Source organism: Aquila chrysaetos, chromosome 24 (assembly GCF_900496995.4).
Source record: "Aquila chrysaetos chrysaetos chromosome 24, bAquChr1.4, whole genome shotgun sequence".
Lineage (NCBI taxonomy): Eukaryota > Metazoa > Chordata > Aves > Accipitriformes > Accipitridae > Aquila > Aquila chrysaetos.
In genome coordinates, this window is record NC_044027.1 from 14,217,878 (window position 1) to 14,234,885 (window position 17,008).

At 43.9% G+C, this 17,008-nt stretch overlaps 1 protein-coding gene across 1 annotated transcript; it reads left to right on the forward strand.

Moving 5' to 3' along the window:
- The first annotated feature begins 213 nt into the window (after positions 1 to 213).
- Positions 214 to 16,925, forward strand: DOLPP1 (dolichyldiphosphatase 1). Its single transcript, XM_029999447.2, has 8 exons — positions 214 to 360; positions 8,067 to 8,167; positions 9,823 to 9,907; positions 10,176 to 10,275; positions 11,127 to 11,225; positions 12,572 to 12,700; positions 13,436 to 13,525; positions 13,999 to 16,925. The coding sequence occupies exons 1-8, from the start codon at positions 285 to 287 to the stop codon at positions 14,033 to 14,035; spliced, it is 717 nt and encodes a 238-aa protein (XP_029855307.1). The 5' UTR covers positions 214 to 284; the 3' UTR covers positions 14,036 to 16,925.
- The last annotated feature ends 83 nt before the right edge of the window (positions 16,926 to 17,008 follow it).

Here is a 17,008-nt window from a genome sequence, read left to right on the forward strand (position 1 = left end):
CATCGCTCCTTTCGCCAATGACGAAGGGCACTGACGCCCGCCTTTCTTTCGATTGGCTTTCCCGCTACCTGCTTCCCTCTCCTATTGGGCACCGATGCTAGTTGACTATTGGCTCTGCCGCTCCCCGGGTTGGATTTTTAATTGGGCGGCTGTGGGTTGGCCGGCGCCTCACCTGCCGCGCAGCGTCATTGGGCCGCCGCTCTCCGCGCTCCCGCCCATTGGTCGCACCGCCCCTTAAGTGCGTTCCGATTGGCCCTGGTGGCCCGGCCCGGTATCCGGGTAAGATGGCCGCAGTCGGAGAGTGCTCGCTCCCCGCTCCGTGGCGGCCGGTCTCCCTCACTCACGTCGAGTATCCCGCAGGTAAAGCTCCGCTTCGCCCCCGCCCGGCCTCCCCGGTGGCCGCTGCGCCGCTCCCCGCGGCGGGCCCCGCCTGCCGCTCCACGGCACCCCTGAGGGCCGGGCTGGCGGCTGCGAAATAGTGAGCCATTGAGCGGCCGCCCTGAGGCGGCCGAGGCGCGCGTGCGCGCTGGGGGCGGTGGGACTCGCTGCCGGATAGTGAGCCGCGGGGGGACTCGCTGCTGCGCATGCGCCCTGGCGAGGCGCCGTGCTCCAGGGGCTGCCGAGCCCCGGGCGGTGAAGGGGTCCGGGGCGGGGGGGGGGGGGGGCTGCGGTGCGGCCCTGTCCCGCCGCCGTGGGGTCCCGGGACCGGGCCTGCCCTCCTTTGTCACCCTCCACACCGCTGCCTCGTCCCCCTCCGCAGCCCCCAGGCATGGCTGGCCATGTGTGGCTGCCCCTGGGCCTCGAGGTGCGGGCCCCACCCAGGGGGTGCCCGCTCCCCACAGCGGCATGGCGGGGCCGGGTGTCCCCTCCTTGCCCCGCTGTTGGGTGTCTGGGTTGATGCCGGAGGTCTGACTTGGTGTGTCAGAGGGCCAGCTGGCCCTCGCAGCATCCCCGGGAGCCATGCCGTGGCAGGGCGGCCGTGCCCCTGAGGTGGGCTTGGCTGCCAGGTGGCTCTTGTGGCTGCGGTGGGAGTGGGCCCCGCTGTTGCGCTTTGGTCGGGCAGCGCTGTGGGAAATGCCCGGAGGATGGCAGGCACGGGGCTTTTTGTAGGTCAGCGTGTGGAAAGGTGGGTTTGGGTAAAGTCAGTGGTGAGAAACGATGGGTGCCTGTGTGCAGGATGGGCTGTTTCAGCTGGGTCAGTGGCATGATCCGTGAAGGTCCTGTGCCGTGTCCCTGTGGCACTGCTTGCCACCAGCCTGGCCCACGTTGTGGTAGGATAAATCTATGATCTATCAGTGTGCAAGAGCAAATGGGTCTGTGTTCGGATAGCAGCTGTCTAAGCAGTGTCTCATTAGTAACTTGTTTTTAGGAGCTCCTCTTCAGGCGTTTTGCACTGTGTTGGGTGAGATAGAAGAACTACTTTTTTTTTTTTAAGCTGCTTGTTGTAATCAAAGATAATAGAAAAAGCAGGGTGTGAAGTGTCAGAGTGTTAGTATTGACAATCTGGTCAAAATCCATATTTGGTGTTAAGACTGGTCTCAGTATTGCTAGCTCTCCTAGTGAGTCCCTATCGTGCCATAAAGTGTTGCTGTATGTCCTATTTCAATAGCTGGATTTTAGTTCCTGATGAAAGCTCCTCCCAGTAGTGCAATACCTAAAGCATCTGAAGTTCTTAGGGATCTTCTGGGTTGAAAGTACCCATTTAGCCAGAAGACTTGAAATGTGACAACACTGAAAAGATCTGGTGCTGGAAATACGTTATTTCTTGCCCCACCTCCCCCATACGGCTGTTTGTGGTTTTCTGTGATATTTTGTGTGAAAGATTGGTATTTCCTTTTCTGTCTTGCATTTTCATTTACACTGTACATTCTTCTGCCATACCCCTTCACAAATATATTAATGTGACAGTTTGGGGGAGATGGGGGAATAATCTTTCTGGTGGTACAGAAATATTCATCTTTGTGTCTTATCTCCTTGTCTGAACCTGGTAGTATATACAGCGTCCTGTGCACTATTTGTTGGATTGGTTTGGGAAATGAAGGTGGCTGAAATTGCTGCACAAGGGTTATCTGTCAGATCTTAAAGCATGTGACATAACACGATTATTTTCTCTCTGCATTGAGTGCTTTTATACAGGCAAATGGAGAAGATGATTGTGTGGAGGGGGTAAATCACCACTGAGATTAGGGTTATGTATCGAGGGGATGAACACTGTGTTTGTCTTGGATAAAACATGTAATTATGGAAGCCTATGAAGTGGAGACAAAGCACTAAAACATTAAAACAGCTGGAGGTACGAAAGTTTCTTAATTTGTTTTGGTCTAGAAAAATGAGTTGCAGTAAGATGGTAGGTCTGATACTTTTACCTGGATTTGGGGAAAGTGCTCTAACTTTATTTAGAAAGCTGTTTACGTTCTGTGTATAGCTTAAGTCCAGGTCCATAAAGCTGCTAGATAATGTATATTTATAAAATAGTGATGTTGGCAGTATGCTCAGCACAATGGAGTTAATGTAGCCTTGTGCTGATAGAGAGGAGTCAGAATGAGAAATAGATCCTGCTTTTACCAACATAAATTATTAAGCTGAAATTATTAAGATGTCTTGGCATGTCATACACTGTTGTGTGGCAAACATCTTTTGCTCTTGGCTGATCCCAGAGGCTGCTGGCCTGGAGTGTGGCATGCTGAGCCACTGTGGCAACCGGCTCTTAAAATCTCACGTCTAAAGACTTCCAGAGCAGAACTGCTGTCATCCCAGCTTTCATCTACCAAGAGTGATTGTCCCTCTTGCTGTGACCAGGTGAAAAGCAGTCACTGCTGATTTCTGTCTGGCAGATGAAGCCCATTATTGGGCTTCTGCTTATAATTGTGAAGGGGGGAGGTGTCTCCGGAAGGGTGCTTGTCCTCCCTGTCTTTATCTAATGTTTCCTTATCAATAGCAATATAGTGCAAAATGCCAAACACCCATCCTTACTGCTTGTGTGGCTGCTCAGTTCTCCAGGGCTTTCTGTGATGTCAACTTTGAGCAAGATCAAATGAGAAACAGTGGATGAACGTTGCAGTAGGCAACTGCAAACTGGTCTGAGTAATGGGATCTTGGAGACCTAACCGAAATATTACCCATAGTAAATGTCAAGATCAAACGCAGGGAGAAGAAACCAACAATGGCAGTGTTACTTGACAGTGTGTTAAAGCACGCTGCTGGAGAGGACGGTCTTTAAAAATATCGTCCTGATATTGCTTTTAGAAATGTTTGGTCCTGGAGCTTTTCATATCAGGAACTGTACTTTGGTGAGACCAAGGCGTAGTGTCAGGTTGCTGGCAGGTAGGCAGGAATAATCCTTCTTCTGTATGTCTTTCCAGTAATCAGATGGTGATTGCGTCAGGATTAAGTCCTTTGATGGATATATAAAAGCTATACTCTGTCTAACTGGTCTTTGAACCCATTTCTGCTTTGGATCTCACAGTATCTTTGGCACTGAGCTTTGTAACTTAATGTGGTGGTTGTTTCTTTCTGCCTTGAAGTCAGTCCACTGTTCAGTAATTTCAACACTCTCCATCTCATGTGCAGTGAGAGGTAACAAATGTTTGCTGTTTGTTTCTCCGTGTCATTCATGACTTTTTAGAACTGTTGTATCCTCTGTTTTTCAGCTGAAAGTCTGAGTTATTTGATATTTTCTGCGTGGCTGCAGTTTCGTTCGTGTTATCATTGTCCCCTTTCTATTTGCCTTTTCTGTGTTTCCTATACTTTTTTAGACAGTGACACCAGCATCGCATAATAAACTTTTGTAGTGCTATAACAGTAACTTGTTTTGCTCTTAAAAATGTTGTTCTTGCCTTTTTGGCTGCTGCAGAGCATTGAGTAGTACTCTGAAGGTATGGGCTTGTACTAAGCCTGAGGGTTTCTTGTTTGATAACAACTAAACTAAATCCTGTTACATTGTGTGTATAATTAGGGTTGTTTTTTCCCGTATGCGTTGCTTTGCATGGGATGACTTTGTGTTGCAGACTTAAAACTCATCTTCAGGGACTTCCTGTCTGTAGGGTGAGTTTCACTGGAGAAACATCGAGTTCCTGGTTTGTTTGGGTTTTTTATTATTATTTGGAGAAAAAAACAACAACAAACTTCCTCTCTTCAGCGCAGCTGGAATTCTTAAAGCTTTGGGACTTTCTGGACCTCCTCTTCTCACATTGGACAAATTCTTTAAGGAGAGAAACCTGGTGTGCCAAACCCTTTCTCTGCAGAATGACAGAGTATCTTCCTGTCTTCTCAGTTGTGAAGGGTGTTTACTACAGTCAGGCAGAGTTGGAGAGGCAAGTGTGCAGAATCAACCCATCGGTGAAGAGGTGCATTGGAGCAAAGGTGCTTGTGCTGTGTATGTACTTTGGCTCAGCAGTTCTCATTTCTACTCAGTATCAGCACATGTTGCTCCAATAGGAATGTTTGGTCTGATAACCCTTCCTGTGATTTCTGTTTAGGGTGGTAGCTTGCCAGTCAGGGCTCGTTTTGTAGCTAAGTAGTATCTGTTGAAAGAAGCAGATACCACTCAGTTGTTTGGCTTCTTTAATGCAGAGTTTTATGTTTAATCTTCCTGCAGAAGTTTAATGTCTGATGCGTGCCTTTTATGCGGTAATTTAAAGCCTCCTGAAGATATTTTTACTGTCTCACAGCTTGTGGTATCAGGATATGCGCAAGTAGAGGAAATGATGATCCATCATGAATGTTTATTGGTGTAAATGCATGTGACACACATACATTTTGCACACGTACAACTTGCACACATGCATTTAGTCAAGAACATAGGACCAGCAGCAGTGCCACAAATAGATGCTTCAATAGGAAGCAGTGGTGGCGGTAGTAAAGCTAGATCTTGTGGTAGGATGTGGTTAGAGTGCTGTTGATTCACATTTTTACATTATATACAGGTTAAGCTAATGTGGTAAAGCCTGGATATTTCCACTGAAAGAATGCTGGGTAAAATGTTGAATTGGAGCAGAAGTAGATGCTGAATGAAGGCTGAAAAAAATAGCGTGCTTCTGAGCTATGTAGAGCATTTTACCTATTTATCTCTTGGGTGCCTAAAAATGAGGTAGTGGGTTCTTTATTTTTGCCTCTTGAGCCCCAAATGATGTCCAGGGAAGGCTGGACTTTAAAAAAGCAGAATTTAAAATAAAACAAAGCCCAAGCTATATATTAAATAGATTTTCCTTTTGCATTTTTCCAGAGGTTTTGTCTCTGTTCTTACTGATTGGAGGAATTGCTTTAAATTTTAAAGTTAAAAATTAAATTTTAAATTGCTTTAAAATTCCCAAGTTTAGTAAAATGAAGAAAAATTATTTTTTATAAAAAGGTAGAGGGGGGGGACCTGCTTGCTAGATCTGACTGAACTTCAAACTGTCGGCTCTGCTGCAAGTCCCCTTTCCCTGGGAATAAGTCTTTGAGCGCACTGGAGCGTGAGAGTAGATAGGAGTGACACAAGTAATCACGCTCTGAGGCCCTGGGAGTGCTGTATGGTGATCAGCGCTGGCCTTTCTCTCAAAGCTTTCTTTGCCTTCTTCACTGGGGGTTTCCAGTCATTTTGGAGCTGGTTTAGTTAATGCAGCTCTGCCTTGAACCGCTAATCTAGCAGGTACATTTATGACGGCGTTAGTGAGTTCCTGGTGTAGCTCCCAGGGCATAGCAAAAGTGCTGCCTTTGGTTAGCGCACAGCTATTTATTTGCCGCCCCTCTAGAAAAAGTGGCTTCAGAATGTGATTCTGTTTGATTGCTGTTAGCCACAGTAATATGAAATATTATTAATGCTATCTCTGTTCCATTTTAAATGGCCACTTTAAATGTTTGGGGAGCTATTGTGTTAAGATTGTCTGAGTGAAGGACTTGATACTCTGCCTGCAGGCAGCATCTGCAAGCAATGGTTTTTGGTTCTTTGCCTCAGGTTCAAGTGTGGGTTGTGTGCTGGTGAAGTCTGGGTGACTTAATTTATTGTGTATGTTATCATGTAACATAATGAAGGATCTTGAGTTTGGTACTACTGATGCTATTTAAATTAAAAGACTACTTCCTTAGGTATTCTTCTACCATCTGCACAAGAAATAGAACCCCCCTGAGAAGATAAATAATCTGTTTTGGTTTCTACTTGACAAAATTATGGCATTTAGTCTTGAAGTGCTAAACCTTTATGTACCATGGATTAACAGAGTGAGTGATCTGAAAGATGGTGATTCCTTGATGATGAGGTATCTTCAGCTGGTAACACTGGAATTGAGACTACTGGAAAGTATTCCTAAGGCTTTCAGGATGGTTTTGATTGGTGGCTTGTCTCATGAATTCCCTCATTTAAGAAAGGATTCATGTTGTTGAGAGTTTGTGATTTATGTAAACCATAACGGGCTTGATTCTCTATTGCCAGGTAACTGATACTGTTGCTTATATCCGCTTTGCGTTACCATAATACTGTTCTGCTTTGGGAGCATTTGGAACCCACCTGATGCAAGGCAAACCTGTCATATGGTGCAAGAAAAAAGTTTCAAATTCAGTGTCTTCTAATGCTTTTCAGGTTAAAACCAAAATAGAACCTCACTTAAGTGAAAACCCAGTATTCTTGGGGGTTTTCTCCTCCAACTCTTCCTAATTTCACTGGTGGTGCAAACTAAAACTGCAAGTAATCCTTGCTGATGACTTTGCTGGTTCCCAAATCTAACCCAGAGTCTGGAATTCAAGAGGGATCTGTGCACTGTACCTGATGTAACCACAAGTATGTGGCAATAGCATCAGCAGTGTGAACTTTGTAGCAGTGCAATAACGTTTTTTTTTTAATCAGTTCCAGTATTCAGAGGCTGAGGTTAAAGTCCATTTTGCCAAGTGCAGTTTTAAAATGTGGGTGTGTGGGCTGGGGAGACTCAGTATCTTGCAGTGGAATTGATCTAGGAATGAGTCCAATGCTCAGCCTTGCAGAGGCATCCTGTTTCCTTTTGAGGGGAGGGAGGAAGGATAAATTTATGTGGGGGCTGATCCTTTTGTGTTCAGTGATGGGATGGTGAAGATCTAGTCTCTGAGAACCAATATAGCAAGTACCCTGTCTCTTAAGTTGCTCACTGGGTTCATATTGCATTTTTGTAGTGACTACTGTCTTTAAAGATTCTCTGGTAGATAGTTCTCACTCTCCTGATGTGAATTGCTGATCTTGGAGCAAAATTAGTCTGATATTTTTTTTGTTTCCTCAGAATTTATGCTGACATCTTCTTTCCAAATACTTTTGTATGTGTCCTTTTTCAGGGAATAGAGGCAAGAGAAACTTAGATCAAAATACATAGCTGCTCTTTACTGTTGTCTACTTCTGTGTGGTAGTTCAAGATAAAGGTTTTGAGGTACCTTATGACCTCTTGTGAGGTCCCATTGCTGCTCCCTAATTCTCCCTTGGGGATAACTAGATTGTTAGCAATTTGGGGTGGAGGCCCAAAGTCACTTCTGTGTGATACAAGTGGGCTACTGGTTAAAAAGTAGAGTCTCCTTTTTTTTCCCTTTATCTTCCGCTATGTTTAGCTATTTATTTCTTCCCATTTTGCTAATGCTAGTGTTCGTGCAGACACATGGTGAGACAGATTAGGGAGCTGATCCAGCTGAAAACTAACCCATTTTAGTGAGGGAGTGGGAAAGGATTTGTTTGGGGAGTGTTTGCTGGTAATTGCTGGCACAGGGAGGCAATATGAATGAGGGGGAGGGAAAGACGCTGCCTCTTTTGCAGCAGCCTGTGCTTATGTTGGATTAAAGTGACTCTGGGCCCACACCCATGGTCATTGTTGTAAATTGGCTGGCAGTAATCTCTGCTGAACGATGCCAAGCTCCTCTCATCCCTGCTTTTGAACCTGCATGTAAGCACTGCTGTCTTCCTTGCCTCGGCTCCTCTTGAGCTGGAGCAGCAGTAGTCTGCAAAATGGAGACTTGCTGCAGTGCTGAGTTTGCCCCTCTGATCTCAGTGATTCAGGGCACCAACTGACCCATGCTCTGGTGGCAGGCAAGTACCTGTGAAGTTCAAACTGATTTGTTTCTCTTGTTTGTTTCCCTAGGTGATTTCTCTGGTCAGCTTTTAGCTTATTTGAGTCTTGGTCCAATATTCATTATTGTTGGCTTTGTAACACTCATCATATTCAAGAGAGAGCTTCACACGGTGAGTCCTTCTCTCCCTTCCCAGCTTCTCCTTATGACAAAAGTATTTTCCTTTGTCACCTGGTCCTCCTGTATTCACACTTCTTTTTCTCTCTTTAAAGAGCAAGTTTAGGTAAGGTGATCTTCCTGTCAAAGAACAGCAGGAGACACTTATCACCTGTACCAGGTTAAAAGACTGCTTAGCCTTTGCTGACTTTTCTGTTACTCTGTGGTATGTTTTGGGCATTATCTGTCCAAAACCATCAAGGGAGATGTTTGAGGAACTAAGGAATGCTGTTGCAAAGTGGGAACACTCCCAAGATCCAGTAGGATCATAGTACTAGTAGGTTCCTGCAAGATGGGCAGCATATGCAGGAGATGGCGTCTGAAACTCAGTAGGATGTGCTTTCTTTGAACTACTGAGGCAGAAAAGGGGATACAAAACAAAACCTACGGATTCCCAAAGGAGTGGATCTATCTAGAAGGGCTGCTTCCCAGCTGTGAATCGAATACCAGGGACAGAAGAGACTTGCTTCTGTCCAAATGACCAACAAGGGACTTTTTTGTAATACATAATGCTTTCTGTCTGCTCTGGCAGGTAGTTGGGAATTAGTGTCATGGATAAATTCCCTTTAGGAGGTATAAACCTCTTGTAACATTTGCCCTCAGTAAACAGATAAAATAGGGGCCAGTGAAAGGATTTTGGCAGCAGATTTCTAATATAGGGCCATGGTGTCATGGGAACCAGTGGCTCAAGGGACCTGGGAATGGGGCTTCTAGCTTATTAAGCCAATGCTAGCTAGGAGAGACAGCTGTTAAGTTTTGGCAACCCAAAGGTTTCTTGTTGATCCAAAAGAGAGAATAAGCTAGAGTACCTATTGCACAAATTCATAGGTTTTTGAATACAGGGGCTTGTTAGGTGTTGTTAATGACACAAGTGTTGAGGCTGATTCCTGGTTCTTTATGTGGGAAGTCACCACTGAGCTGGAGAGAGGCTAGCTGGCTTGCAGCAGCTTAACCCATAGCTCAGGACATAGTGTAAAATTGCTTCATCATCTGGAATGGGACTGAGTGTTAAGGAGGCAGATTATCATCACCAGCTGGGAATTTGATCACAGCAGCAGGACTAATTTAGGGGAGGTGTATGGACTATGGAATTAAAGAGTAAAAATAAATGCTACCAGTCTGGCTCAGTTCAGAATGTGACTTCAATTTAGACTGAAGACAGCAACTTCAAGATGAAAATATTCATAGAGGACAAAGCCAGAAAGCCTAAAAAGTCACCTTTTTAAAAGCTATTCACAGATAACAGTGCATGCACTCCCCCTGTTGGTCGTTGGGGAAAGGCAATCCCTTAAAACCTGCCCTGTTAAAAAAATGTCACTTTCTACACTTGCTGGTGGAAGTATGCTAACAGAATTGCTATACAGTGTCATTTTTGTCTCTTTCTGTGTATCATCTCCTGAAAAGCTGCATATGCACAATGTGTTGCCAAATACACAAAGTGGGCTGAAAAAATTGCTTTTCTTCCTCAGGTAGAGAATTTTGAAGCTATTGGTTTTAACTCTAGCAGTCAAAAAAAATTTAGAAACATATGGGTTGGGGCTTTGTCAACAGAGTGCCTGGTAAGTAGATGAATCTTTTAGATAGGATGACACAGTTGTCTTGCCTTCACAGATCTCTTTCTTGGGAGGGCTGGCATTCAACGAGGGAGTGAACTGGTTAATAAAAAATGTAATCCGGGAGCCTCGGCCCTGCGAAGGTATGGTATGGCCCATTGGTGTCATGGTGTCAGCTGAGTTTTGAGTGGAATGCTAACTGTGGGGGGTTAGAGGGCGTTTTCCCCTTTGCCTCATGTTGGCTTTGGATGTTTGGGTGTAATAAGGCTGGCAGAGCCATTTGAGCAGAGACATGTCCTGTGAACTCATGTGCACATACTCCAGCAGAGTGGTCTGGCTTCACATCTGGAGCGTTCCAGCTGCTATGTACAGAGTAGACCTTGACCATACTCTTTCTTCTTCTCTTCCCAGAAGCCCATTCAACAGTGACCACAAAATATGGGATGCCGTCCAGCCACTCCCAATTCATGTGGTTTTTCTCTGTCTATTCCTTTCTGTTCCTTTATTTAAGGTAAAAATTCAATGTCAGGTTTTGGCTGTTAATATGTTGAAACACCTGAAATAGATGGCTCCCTTGCTGTGTGCCACTTCAGTGGCATAATGGCATTAAATCTGAGGAACTACACAATTTACTGTGGCTAGGGTGGATGAAGCATGTCTGTCTCAATCTGAATGTAGGACTGTAGTTACCATTGCTGAAAACTGAAGGGTATGGGTGGGCCTCCTACGCCTATCTGGGTACAGGTCTCCTGATTTGCTTTATCTAAGCTGTGATGATCTGCCAGTGTGAGGGAAGGGGGAGGGGAATAGGGAGGAGGAAAGAAGAGCTGCTTTCTCATGTGTCTACTCAGTTTTGTCAGTGGGGTTGTTGGGGATCTTTTAGGTAATAACTGTTGCCCACTTGCATGACCTTTTAGTTCATCTCCCTTACCAAGTACTGGTTTTACATGCTGTGCTGTGCTTTTCTGAAATTCTTGCTGGGGCATGGCTCTGTCTTGTGGCTCCACGTGTGGAGGAAGACAAAACTCACAGTTCCTCCTAGCTTTGTGGATGATGGAGGGACTCTGATGTCTTGGCTCCCTGTTGCATATGCTCAGCATGTGCCTTTCACATCAGTTGCAGTAGTTGTGAGCATTCTGCCTTCCATCACAGCAATCCTTGTTAACAGTTGGAGAGAGAGAAGTGTGGCTTTTTGGCTTCTCTTTAACTGCTGCCAGTGGGACAGATTGCTGCTGGGATGGTATCGAGCTGCCCATGACCCCACTGGAGTAGACCTTTCCTAGGGTTTCAGAGATAGTGAGAACAGAGATAGGGACTGCTTAGCTCCCTGCCACTGTGCTAATGGCTCTCCATCTCTTTCAGAATGCACCAAACAAACAATGCGAGGTTTCTGGATTTACTATGGCGACATGTGCTGTCCATCTGCCTCGTCACAGTGGCTTTGCTAGTCTCATATAGTAGGTATGGAGCAATTGTTTGTCTTATGCTCTCATACAGTCCTGTGGCCTTTAACAGCCAGCAGACCTGTCATTCCTTATCCTGCATTTCTGATCTAATTCTTGATGACTGCATTGTACAAGTCAGAGCTTTGTGGAAGTTGCTGTGTTGCTGTCAGACCCTTCAAATAAGCAAAGGTGCTACATGTGTGGTGCTTCACAGAAGCATTTATAAAAACCAAGATCAGCTGAGCTTGTACCAGTTCCCCATCGGCTCCATTGCCATGCTCTAGCCTCACTGCCTTGCCCTCTTTCCAGCACTAATCATGAAAGCATTGCACCATGCCTTGGCACACCAGCATCTGCAGCATGTGGATTGCTACAGTTGATCAGTCTGTTTTGCTTGAGCATTAGTTAATAAAAACATTTATAGCTGTTTGACTTGGAACATTTAGTTGTATTAAGATGAATAAAGAAAATGAAACTTTGATAATAATTTTTTTCCTGTTTAGTAGATTTAAAAAAAAAAAACAAAAACAAACCAACCACACACACATATATAAAATGAGGTCCAGTGATTGGAAACCAGAAAAATTCAGGCTAGAAAAAATAAGGCCATGTTTTCCACAGGAAAGTAATTACCTGTTGGCACAGTTGACTGTACAGAAGAGATGATTCCTTATTACTGGTTATTTTAAAAATTGACAGGACAATTTCATAAGAGATACATGGTCTAATTCAAATAAATTAATTTGAGGAAATCCGGTGGCCTGTGCTAGGCAGAGGGTCAGATAAGATGATCTTAGTGGCTTTATGATACATGGGTGAAAAGAATTTTGAACATGGCTCATGTGCGTGGATAACTTAACAGACCATTAATACAGCTTTCTGAATGGGCGCAATCACAGTAAGCATGCTGTGGTAGTGCAGCCGCCTTGCTGTCACATTTGAGAGCAGCAAAATCGTAACAAAAATGCTGTTTATGTTCTTAAAAGCCTTTAAGCCACAGCTTTGCTGGCTTGGGGGGGAACTTGTCCTGTTACTGGCTTTGGAAAAGTCTCGTGGGAACCAACAGTAATAGTTCCTCAGCTAATCCAAAGATATATGAGGAAGAATGTGGAGGGTTATTGATTTAAGCTCAAACTAGAAGTGCTCTAAGCTAAAACTGCTGTAGCAGGGAAGACAGTTTTTCCAAGTTTTTTCCCCACTTTTTTTTTTGCCAGCTTTTTAGTGAAAAAAGTAAGATAGCTACTTCTAACATCTGGAGGATAACTTGCTCAGGACATCTGAGGGTCCAGTGAGACATCAGTCCTTGAGTCATGCCTCCTCTTGTTTTAAAGCCTGTCTGGTGACTCTTCTCTTCCACTGCAGGGTTTATTTGCTTTATCACACCTGGAGCCAAGTCTTATATGGAGGTGTGGCAGGAAGCATTATGGCCATAGCCTGGTTTGCCTTCACACAAGAGATATTAACCCCTCTCTTCCCAAGGATAGCTGCGTGGTAAGTCCATTCATTCTGTTGAGGTTTTATTCCTGCAAGTCTGCATTGTGTGGATTGTTGTTTTGCTCATTAAATGAGTTCCCTGCAATGAGTTGGTAACACAGGTGTAGTAGAATTACCTGGTAAAAGAAAATTTTCCTAATCTATCAGTGTAAAAATTGTACCTTGCATGTGAAGTAAAACAAATGTAAAGATACTTCAGTCTCTAAATTTTAGTTGGAGCTGTGCAAGCCCTGACTGTAAATGGGCTGCTCAAACTTCTATGATCCACCTAAGTTACAGATGTTAGAAATGAGAATTCCTGGGTTCTGTTCCAGTTTTGCATACTGACTGTTGTGTAACCTACTTGTTCCTCCATACATATCCTTGCCTGATACAGGTGGGCGAGAGAGGAAGTTTAAGCAACTGTTAGTTTGTAAAGCCCTATTAAAGTTGAGATGTGGCAGAGTGCTGGAGAAGCTTTTCATGTAGAACTGATCTTTCTTAATGAACATCAAATGACCTGGTGAAATTGCAAAGCTATTTAAATGTAAGATAGTCTGGAAACATTGTATAAGGAAAGAAAAAGAGTTTTTTGATTAAATTTAACAAGGAGCCCTTTTGCCAGCCTGAAGGGTAATAGAATAGTATTGTTAAGTTTGGAGGAGTTTTTGTGCCTTTTTTTTTTTTAATCAGAATTGTGGTGGAGAAAAAGTCTAATTATTTCCCCCTTTCCACCTCCTTGTCCGTTTCCAGGCCAATTTCAGAGTTCTTTTTAATCCGAGATACCAGCCTCATTCCTAACATCCTGTGGTTTGAATACACAGTCACGAGAGCAGAGGCAAGGTAAGTTTTATTGGGGGGTGGAGGAGCTGTAGCTGGTTTGACTTGTCAGATGTAGTTATTTTTCTGATATGTAGATAGCTGCTGTGTGTAGAATAGTGCAGAGTAAAGAAATACGAAGTTGTGGGTTAACTACTGCATCTGCGAGGCGAGTGTTGTGGAGTGTGAGAGTAAAGAATGTTGCATTTAAGCAGTATTTCAGCTCCCTAGTCCATGTTCTTTGCAAGCAGTTGTTCATAATCTTGCATCCACATGTGAGCTTGTGCACACTTAAGGCATAGTGGATGTTGCAGGACTGTAAAGAGTAGGAAGGACTGATCTCCCTGTAGAGTATGGTGGGGGCAGCTTTATTTTTGTGTGGAGCTAAGCAGAGCCTTACTTTAATCCTCCTGTATTTTACCCACTGGTTTGCTGCGATACCCTGCAATAGGGTTGGGGCCGCCTCTCTCACCTCGCCCTCTGTGTTGCCATTGCAGAAACAGACAGCGCAAGCTGGGTACGAAGCTCCAGTGACTCGAGAAGTTTGGGGACCTGAGTGCACGTTTTAACAGAGACAGACAAGAGCAGAGACCTGGGAGCAGCAAGGAGCCTTTTAACAGACGGACCAAAGGAACAGGCAGGGACCATACCCAAAACCTGAAAGCCTTTGCTCTGCTTTAGCAGCTAGCTGGATGCTCCCTGATGCATGTGGGACCGTGCAGGAGTAGAAACTCATTTTCAACACAGATGCACATTGCCGGTTGGAATGTACCATCATGTCTACGTCAGGGGAGGGGGGAGAAAATGCCTGGTGTCATGTTCGGGGGAGGGAAAACCAAAAATGAATCCTTTCTGTGACTTTTTTTTTTAGCATGAAATATACACACTATTTATTTATTTTTTTAAATGGAACTATTGTTTTTGGGGGTGGGTGAGGCATTGATTGTGTGTTTTGTTTTTGTTTTTTGTTTCGGTTTTTCTTTTTGGAAGAAGATGACAAAACTAATCTCAAGTTGATCATGTTTAATTAGGGCTTCTAATTTTTAAAAACTTCTTAGGATGGAGGGGAACTAGGATGGGGTGACCTAGGCAGAAGGGGAAGGAAGACTTTTTGTCCTTTCTGCAACCAGTTTGGGAGATCAAAATCAATTCCAACTGCACTGTACAGATAGAAAGAAAGACTAAGGATCTGATTTTTAACACTAGTGATGGTTCTGCAGGGAAGCCTGCATGGATACCATTAAGGGGAGTGTGTGTGTAAAACAAAGGAAAAACTGAAATATACTATTATTTTTTTTTTTCCACTGCTGCTCCTGTTGTGTAATTAGCAAGAGTGTCTTTCTCAGAATCTCTTCTAGGTGGCAAGATTATCATACATATCTCACATTTATTCCATCTCTTCCTTTACACTTTTATTACCTCAGGGTTGCTGTGATCTGTACAGCTTCTGTTGTACTGAGTGGGCTACCGATGGCACTAGAAAGCCCATTGGTTATAAGCAGTGCTGTGCTCCAGTAAGGGTTAGCCCAAAGCCTTACAAAATTCAGTTGCTAGTCTCTGTCTTAAGCACTGGATTTTTAATTTTTTTTTTCCTGTTAAAGATTAAAGGAGGGATTTTTAAGAATGAACAAAGTGACAACCATAAATTAATCACAAGGTGAATGATTAATAACTAGCTCAGCTGCTGTCTGAAATATTTCTTGAAGAGTCCTGTTAGAATCCAACTGTGAACTCAAGTAGTGAGCTTGTCCTAGCATGAGACTCCTACCAGTTATTACAGTGGCTTGGTCAGGGTTCTGCAGTAGTAACCTTGAATGCCGAACTCCTACAAGCAAGTTTTGCTTTCCATCCTTCTTCCGTTCTGATTCTTTGTTTGGCCAGTCAGCTCTCCGGATGCTGTGTCTCTGTGGGAGTGTGCCTGCCATCTGTGTGTGCTGGTGATGCCCACAACTTCTGTCATCCATGAGTTAACGTGGCAAGGGCTATACTCAAAAGTGCTTCAGGGCTGTGCATGGACACTTTCTGTATTTCTAGTACATAATGCAGCAGTTCAAGTGTAACTATAGAGAAATATTTATTCAAAGCACAATTGACTTGAACTTTCACAGATAAAGGACAGCTTCTGAACTGGCTCAAAGGTCATCGGTGTGCCTTCGATGCAGTCATGTGAGCAGAGGTAAAATGACTGTCACATCTCAGTCTTGCTGCCTGTTTTACTATCTCCACTTTAATCAGACTCCTGCATTATAAAGCTGCTTGAAGTGAGATGTGTTTCTGTTCATCTTGATTTTTATTCTTTTGAGTTTTCATCTGTGCCTGTTGCCATAGGAGTTTGTGTGTTTGTATGGAGTGGGAGCTGCTGTAGAAACTGTTGGACAACTGGAGTGTTAACTGTAGAAAGCAGTGATCCTGATCTAGATCAGGAATGAAGGCTGTTTTAAATTTCTGTGTTTAAGTAGCTATGGGTAGTAAACTAACTGTTTTCAGTTGTTACAGCAATATATATATTTTTTTTTAAGAACTGTTTAGTATTTGCATAACATGAGCAATCCTGTTAACAACTGAAGGACCTGAGCACTGGATCTGCTTTGAAGGTGCATCAGAATAAAGAGGCATCTTGCAGCTTTCACAAGGGCATTTGATCTGACTTAGAACAGCTCTATTAAAATGAGACAGGACATCAGATAGGCCACATGACATGGTGGTACCATATGTTTCAGTTTGAAAGCTGGTACTAATCACTTATGTCTTGCAAAACTATTTGTTTTCTCTTTATATCTCTTGTAAGTTAACTTACAAAGCCAGAAGGGAGATCACAACTCTCTTCCCCAAGGACAAGGTTGAAAGAGTGGATTGTTTCAAGAGTGGCTAGCACTTCCCTAGCCCCTCTCAGGCTGTTATGACAGACTGATGGAAAAACTGTATGTGGAAACACCTACTGAGAACTAGAACATAGGGAAGAGGTTTCATCTCCTCATGGAGAGCAGTGTAGTGTAAAAAGCTGTTCCACTTCATGTTGCCTTCAAACCCAAGCTTCCTACAGTAATTCTTAGGAGTAAGGGAGAGGAAGAAGAGCTCTTGTAAGACACTGTAATAAACTCTCCTCTGTTCTCTGTGAGTTGTTTGTAATCTGCATCTTCTGCCTACTTTTGCTGTACCTTTCCAGAAATCTTTGCAATACTTGATATAGTAGAAATTCCTTAGTGATCCCATGGATTTTCTTAACTAAATGGTGCTGCGCAGGAAAAAGATTTGAGCTCTGCCTTATTATCCTACACTTGTATGAAGTCTCCTGCCACTAGTTTTCTGAAATGGAGTATTTTCTTTGGAATATGTGGCTTTGCAAGCAAATGCTTTCTATTCCTCCCCTGTACTCAAGGGGGCTGGATGGAGATACTAAGACAATAAAAGGAAGGTGACAGAATGCTGTGGTTCACTGTTCTTGCTGTCCCCACACAAACATCCTCCTATAAGGGTAGTTATGTAACTTCTGCAGTGTTTGAGGAG

Bases quoted from the DNA above. Each gene is read 5' to 3' on its own strand.
- DOLPP1 (XM_029999447.2), top strand. From the start codon at position 285: ATGGCCGCAGTCGGAGAGTGCTCGCTCCCCGCTCCGTGGCGGCCGGTC. The intron at 9,908-10,175 runs GTATGGTATGGC...TTCTCTTCCCAG, and splicing joins GGAGCCTCGGCCCTGCGAAG to AAGCCCATTCAACAGTGACC. The intron at 11,226-12,571 runs GTATGGAGCAAT...CTTCCACTGCAG, and splicing joins TTGCTAGTCTCATATAGTAG to GGTTTATTTGCTTTATCACA.